Source organism: Triticum dicoccoides, chromosome 1B, assembly GCF_002162155.2.
Source record: "Triticum dicoccoides isolate Atlit2015 ecotype Zavitan chromosome 1B, WEW_v2.0, whole genome shotgun sequence".
NCBI classification, from domain to species: Eukaryota; Viridiplantae; Streptophyta; class Magnoliopsida; order Poales; family Poaceae; genus Triticum; species Triticum dicoccoides.
Genome location: NC_041381.1, coordinates 85,075,871 through 85,083,428, shown reverse-complemented (window position 1 = coordinate 85,083,428; position 7,558 = coordinate 85,075,871). Strand labels below are relative to the sequence as shown.

At 41.3% G+C, this 7,558-nt stretch overlaps 1 protein-coding gene across 7 annotated transcripts in view; it reads right to left on the bottom strand.

Annotated features, from left to right (window-relative positions):
- Window positions 1–2,247: 2,247 nt before the first annotated feature.
- The window catches only part of LOC119320752 (peroxisome biogenesis protein 12-like), a 12,710-nt gene continuing 7,399 nt past the window's right edge, over window positions 2,248–7,558 (bottom strand). For all 7 annotated transcript variants that reach the window (XM_037594711.1, XM_037594708.1, XM_037594729.1 and 4 more), the window contains 9 exons: window positions 6,466–6,571; window positions 5,555–5,703; window positions 4,376–4,631; window positions 3,927–4,036; window positions 3,619–3,693; window positions 3,432–3,518; window positions 3,090–3,176; window positions 2,752–2,889; window positions 2,248–2,661 (listed from right to left, as the gene is read on the bottom strand). In XM_037594711.1, the coding sequence (XP_037450608.1) occupies window positions 2,590–2,661; window positions 2,752–2,889; window positions 3,090–3,176; window positions 3,432–3,518; window positions 3,619–3,693; window positions 3,927–4,036; window positions 4,376–4,631; window positions 5,555–5,703; window positions 6,466–6,571 (1,080 nt within the window). In that variant the 3' untranslated portion in view covers window positions 2,248–2,589. The remainder of the gene's footprint in view (window positions 2,662–2,751; window positions 2,890–3,089; window positions 3,177–3,431; window positions 3,519–3,618; window positions 3,694–3,926; window positions 4,037–4,375; window positions 4,632–5,554; window positions 5,704–6,465; window positions 6,572–7,558) is intronic.

Sequence of the window (7,558 nt, the reverse complement as noted above, 5' to 3'; positions counted from 1 at the left end):
GGGCCTGGCCCTGTTCGGCGTTCGCGGATACTTAACACGCTTAACGAGATCTTGGTATTTGATCTGAGTCGGCTACGAGCCTATACGCACTAACCATCTACGTGGGAGTAGTTATGGGTATCCCGACGTCGTGGTATCAGCCGAAGCACTTCAGATGTCAGCGACGGAGCGGCGCGCGCCGAATTGGACTGGAACGCCACTAGGCTAGGTCTGCTTTCGGCCGCCCTCGCAACGTGCAGGTGTGCTATGGGCGATGGGCCCAGACCCCTGTGCGCTTAGGTTTAGACCGGCGTGCTGGCCTCTCTGTTGTGCCTAGGTGGGGCTGCGACGTGTTGATCTTCCGAGGCCGGGCATGACCCAGGAAAGTGTGTCCGGCCAAATGGGATCGAGCGTGTTGGGCTATGTGGTGCACCCCTGCAGGGAAGTTAATCTATTCGAATAGCCGTGATCTTCGGTAACAGGACGACTTGGAGTTGTACCTTGACCTTATGACAACTAGAACCGGATACTTAATAAAACACACCCTTCCAAGTGCCAGATACAACCGGTGGTCGCTCTACCTCAGGGATATGAGGAGGGGATCGCCGGGTAGGATTATGCTATGAGATGCTACTTGGAGGACTTCAATCTACTCTCTTCTACATGCTGCAAGACGGAGGCTGCCAGAAGCGTAGTCTTCGACAGTATTAGCTATCCCCCTCTTATTCTGGCATTCTGCAGTTCAGTCCACTGATATGGCCTCCTTACACATATACCCATCCATATGTAGTGTAGTTCCTTGCTTGCGAGTACTTTGGATGAGTACTCACGGTTGCTTTCTCCCCCCTTTTCCCCCCTTTCCCTTCTTTCTGGTTGTCGCAACCAGATGCTGGAGTCCAGGAGCCAGACGCCACCGTCGACGACGACCCCTACTACACCGGAGGTGCCTACTACTACGTGCAGCCCGCTGACGACGACCAGGAGTAGTTTAGGAGGATCCCAGGCAGGAGGCCTGCGCCTCTTTCGATCTGTATCCCAGTTTGTGCTAGCCTTCTTAAGGCAAACTTGTTTAACTTATGTCTGTACTCAGATATTGTTGCTTCCGCTGACTCGTCTATGATCGAGCACTTGTATTCGAGCCCTCGAGGCCCCTGGCTTGTATTATGATGCTTGTATGACTTATTTTATTTTTAGAGTTGTGTTGTGATATCTTCCCGTGAGTCCCTGATCTTGATCGTACACATTTGCGTGCATGATTAGTGTACGATTGAATCGGGGGCGTCACACCCACTCGGCCTTGCTGTAGCTCCGTCACTGACAAGGAGGGAAGGTGAACCATGTTGGCGTCAAGAAACCTTGGTGGTTTGGCATCTCTTCAAACAACATTTAGCATCCCTCATAAGAAGTAAACATCGAGATAAATCTTCGCCTACGTGGGCTTTCGGTTAATTCTATTTTCAAGTTCAATTACTACTTTTGTCCCTTACCTTGCAAGTGTCGAGGAACTTTGGTGGTCTCACATCTTTCCAAACAGTGATTACCATCTCTCCAGGAAAGTGAACGTTCGGATATATCTTACCTCCATGTGATTTCGGTTAATTCTACTCCGAGCTCACATACTTTCCGTTAATTCTATCCCATGCAAAATTACTTGAGTTTTACTTTAGTCCCTTGACGTTGCAAGCCGCTCATATATATTTTGCTCGTCATAGTTACATTTAGGCATCTTATAGTAGTTCGCAAAGTCTAAACTTGTAAGGAAAAGAGCTAACATTTGTAGATATATATTCACTTTCCATGCAAAACTGCTTGCATCCCTTCGTATATTAACATAAAAATGAGAGCCGGTGATCCTGACCTGTATAAACACTGTACAAACAAAGATGCTCATACATACACGAACACTTACCCCTTGAACACACACCCTACCCTTATGCATCTCCGAGAGACCAAACTAACAAATCTTGCTTCTCTTCCATCATCATTTTTTTTTTTGGTTATCTTTCTTAAACGTCTGCCTTGCAAAATTCAAACTAGAACCTGAAAACTTTCAAAGCAGACTGTGAAACTTACAACTGCAAGGGTTTAAACTCATGATATTTGAATTATTAAATAAACCTTCAGATGACACTCAAAGGTACTATTGGTCAAATTTGAACTTGACAGAGAAACCGGTTTAACACACGTTTACATCAAATTCAGCCAATTTTAACAGAAATTAGAAGACATTTGCACAAATTCAAAGTGCCGGAAATGAACAAGGACCAATGCAATCAACCCCCCCTTTAATAAATCAACTCAATAATCACCTAGCAGTAATTATTACACGGTCTAAATCTCTGTTGAAGTTTCAACAAACAACAAAAATGGCACAAGAGCTGTATGGATATTACGTGAAGCAGAAACTGTATCTCGTGTGATCTCTGCATCAACAGGAATGCGGGAAAAGCTTCTTCTCGCCCCAGAGTCCCTAGCAGCCTTGAGCCCATATAAGCTACTCCCTCCGTAAACTAATATAAGAGCGTTTAGATCACTACTTTAGTGATCTAAATACTCTTATATTAGTTTACAGAGGGAGTACTTCCTTTAGTTGAACTGCGCCTATTCAAGCTATAAATCATGGAAGAGGCGCCTGATTTGCTCAACAGTGGCAGGCATCAATGTCACGGGACATCTTTTATGCTGAAGTAAAACAATCGACAATGTCACATTACAGACTTGGAACACATAAAAAATGACAGCTTCTAATGGCTGGTTTAAGAGAATATCTACCTGAGAGACAGACTTGAATATGCAACTGTAGCAGAACACAAAACCAGAAACAGAAAGAACAGACGGGTTGTTGCGCTTTTGGCAGCACAGAGGGCACAGCGTCCTGTCAGTTGGCAAGGGAAGTCCATCTTTAGCAACCTGATGAAAGTTATAAGAGCACGATATCAAACTGCTGCCGTAAATAATTACAACTGTACTTCACAGACAACAGGCAACATCATAGTTGCAAAACTAAGAGTTACGATGTCATCCATGGTTCAGATCAAAAAAGTTGGTGTCGATGCCAGAGAATGGTGGTAGCTTTCTTGCAAACATTTACAAGTATATACCACATATACCTTTGGTAGCGGCGGCGGAGGAGGTGGGGGGTATACAGTCGGAGCTGACATTCTTTCTTCAGCAGATTGATACCACCACTCCATCATCTAGATAAGATCACCAGAAAGAGAACATTTAGTGCAGTTCCACATTCCACAGTGGAATCATGCTTTGCATCACAATGCATCTAACGCAGGAAGAACATGAAATTACACATTAAAAGGCGTTAAGAGAAACCACATGCCAGGACTATTATTCCATTCTACCTAAACTGTCCGCCTGTAAAGAAAGTTTATACGAGTGACAGAACCTTGAAAGATTTTTTAATCTCTTGAATTCCTAGGGAAGAAGTTTGAACTGACCTTGAAAAAGAAGACCGCAGCAATTAAACCAGTTTGTGCATAATCTAGAGTCGTGTACGTACAATTAAGGAGCACCCTCTGAACAGTCTGCAGAGATCATATAAAAATAATCTTGTTGTAAGTTATGACTAGACAATTCATACTTGTAAGAAAATCCCGCTATTGAGTAGTGTCTGTCATTTCCTACCTTTAACCATGGAGGACCACGAAGTCTCTCGAGTTCACGACTTCTAATTCTTGATATCCTAGAAGATGAATCCATCTACTTTGTCAAGGCAAGAGGAAGCATCTCAGCAGAATAACCATATGTTAATATGGAACGGTAAATGCTGTTTTGATTTTTTTTAAAGCTGTTATCAGCAAGGAAAGTTCAATGCAAAAGATTAGACATAATGTATGAATCATGATACTAAGCTCAGAAGTATGGTTCTGTATATGTTGCGCTACATGCTAACCAGTAATATACGCTCTAATGGAAATTGGTAAGTATTATACCAGCTCTTGTCCAGTAGCACGACAAACATGAAGCCCAAGCACATGAAGTCCTGGACTGTAAAATGCAGTAGCATCCAACAAATACAGCAACTGGTAAGCAAATGAAAGGCCTGCAAATCAATATAGGGCCATAAGTTAATTTATGTTGCCCGTGTAATGAAACAGACAGAGCAGCGATGCACAATTACTTCGCATCATCAAATGTATAAAAAAGGAATAAAGTAATAAAGTCTACAAGCATTGCAAAGTTATAGACGGACCCAAGAAAAGCCAGGTCATACAAAACTAACAAAACAAATCGCAAAACTGAAACTCGTAGGCATCTTTTAATGGTCATATATAAGAGAAATACAGATGAAATGAGCTTTCCAAAATTATCAGCTACAGAAAAGGCTTTAAACAAGTTAGGATTTATACAAGATGTTCATATATATGAGTAGTGGATCAACCTTCATGAGTCGCATGAATCCATGGATAACAAACACCTATTAGTGCCGCAAAATTGGTCCTAAGGCGCGTGAGATGTGACACTTCTCCAGCTGTAGTCTCAACTTGTGCTTGAGAAGTCTCCCCTTGTTGATCTGATACAAAGCCAGCTTCGTCGAATCTAACCTCACCCTGATCCCATAGGCTTGCCTGCAATCTTGCTTCTCTTTCTTTGTTATATACAGACTGCAACTTTGACTTGAAATACGGTAAAACAACCTATACAGATATTTGGAGCAGGTTAATAGCAGAATTTGCAAAACAGAGCTGTTTCATGATTTTCATCATTGCACTACATTACATATTTCATAAATCAATTTACAATCTTATCTTAACGAGACAAAAATTTAAAAACTAGATGATTAAATTTGTCAACTGCAGAATCTATGAAGATGTGCATAGGCTATTGAAGAAACTTGCGAACTGTATTGTAAAAGCAGAAAATCACAGCTTCAAATAGTATAAGAGCTTGAGTAAAGCACGTACTCCCTATGATCCAAAATAAGTGTCGCAGTTTTGAACTAGAGGGGTCAAATTTCAACATTGAGATGCTAAGGTAAATAAAGTTGCACACTAAGCAGATTGAGAACAATTACATTAAGCAATTGGGGTCAATATGCCTGCAATTCAGGCATGGGCAGACTATCAGCAGCGAAGCGTATTATAGATACAGATTAAATATTACTCCCTCCAATCCAAAATAAGTGTCGTGATTTTAGTTCAAATTTGAATTAAAACCACGACACTTATTTTGGATCGGAGGGAGTACATGTCTTCATAGGACAGTAACTAAAACGAGGACACATAGATATTCACATCGTAAACCTGCTAGTGAGGTAAAGTAACCCAGGTAGTGATGTCTGCTGGAGTCTTGGTGAACAAGTCAGCTATGGATACACATTGCAAGATCACGAGGGGTTAACATGTGGTGAGTTTTGTTTGTAAGTGTTAACCTGATGAGATCCCAGATAAAAAAATGAATGCATTCAATAAAAGAAATCACTTTAGTAGGGCTTGGGTGGTTTGTTGCTCACAGGTAGCAGCTCAAAATTCAGCATAACTAAAACTATTTAAATCCAGAACGTAACAAAGCCAACATAAGATAATACTTCAAATTAATCTCTGCCAGGGGACATCATTACCAAAAATACAACAGAGAGGGTTTTCTGGCGCTTCCTTAGTGCAGAGTCATAGACTTTGACATTAGATTCTGCACCAGGATTACTTCTGTTCACTGAAACGTTAACAGGTCTCCGCCTGAGACCATATAACGACTCTGAAAAGGAACCATCTGAAAGATATATGCAGGAAAGTTGTAATCAAACACAATCACGATGGCAAAAGCTGGTAATATAATTACTTGTTTGCCGATAACTTGTCAGACTTGTTTTATCAATCATACAATTGAACTACCACAACTAGGCTAAATGCATAGTCCTGGTTATTTCTTTCATTTGTGGAATGAGTTGGTGTTAAGGCTTAAGCTGGAGTCATTCCATTCTTCTACCTTAATATGTTGTATCCATGGTTCTATTCCACAACCAAAAATAAATTCTTCTGGGATATACATTGGGTGACTCCACGATGAAGCTACTAATCGAATTAAAAGTTTACTTCTCTGCCACATAGTCGCACTAGATAACAGAAGTACTGGTAAGAACCTACCCTGCAAGTAGGATTTGAGATGTTGAGGTTAATGTAAGGCTGAATTAAGAGATCGGTGGGTAGCCTTATTTAAACAGCTATCAAAGGGTGGTGTATAATTTCTTTCTCAATGATGCGCACCATGCAGAGAAATAAATAGCTAAAGATTAGCACTAAACTAAATACTCCCTCCGTTCGGAATTACTTGTCTCGGAAATGGATGTATCTAGAACTAAAATACATCTAGATACATTCATTTTCGCGACAAGTAATTCCGAACGGAGGGAGTACATAATAATACATTTTCCCGTGATATTCCTATATTACCATTCCATTGTTCAAAATATGAAGGTTGTAAACAAAGTTCCTTTTCAACAGAAAAGGGAGTTCTGCTACAGAGACAACGAACCTGTTGTTCGTAGACTATGGGACTCAAGAACAGACATTAACAAAGCAAAGAATTCATCTTCATAATCTAAAACTTTATGCAAGGATGGCCTCCTTAGTGCAAAAACCTGCATATAGTATCGACTAATTAGCACTGGAAAGAGGGTGCATGATAAACTACGCAGACAGTAATAAGTTTGGCTAAGAAAAAAGTACTAAACAGGTCATAACTCGAAACTTTGTTCCTTTAACGAAAATCTTGTAAAACATAGCACTTGTCGTGTTCCAATACCTAGGCACCTTTCTAACAAACAGCCCCCGGTACAAGATCACTTAACTGCCTGAGAAACACCCGTATTGTTGATATAACAAAATTGTCTCTTGAGATTTTGGAGGGTACCCTTTGCAAGGCAAATTTTCTGCCTTGTTATGTGCAATCCATCCTAAAATAACTTCTTGTGACCAGAAAAAGAGGGGAAAAGGATGTTCTTAGCTTCTAAGATCAAAAGTAAAATTGTAATTGACTTTCTCAAATATAGGCACATCCATCAGTTGTGTGCATCCTGGAGCCTGCAACTGAAAACAAGCACACAGAGGATACTGGTACTTCGCCTCGTCATATATTCGTTTTCAAAGTTCTGTTGCGAGTGGTAATCTTGGGTGTTTTTCAGATTGCCATTATATTGAGTACCATCTATATTGTTACCTGGATTTATTTGCCAGTATATCTCAGCTCATTGCATAACAGTAGGGATCCATGAGTGAGAATTCTGAAGGGAGAAAAGGCTAAGATTTCAGGGTGGTTAACTCGAATTAACAAGCATGCTAGTTTGAGTTATCAAGTCGATTATTCAGGTACAATATTATATGTTCGGATGTTCCCTTCATCGTCAAACATATACAGTACATCACAACCCAGCAATGTTCCCCTAGCATTCAGCTCAGCAACAAGTGAACTCAATATCCCTCTAAAAAGAATACGTGAATCCAATTTGGCTGAGCTGAGCTCCCCCCCTCCCTGCCCTCCGCACCACCGATCCGCGGGCCACTCCGGCCGCGGCGGCCACCAAACCCGTGGCTGCCCGCGCGGGCAGCTGCGCCTCCCAACGGCCGAT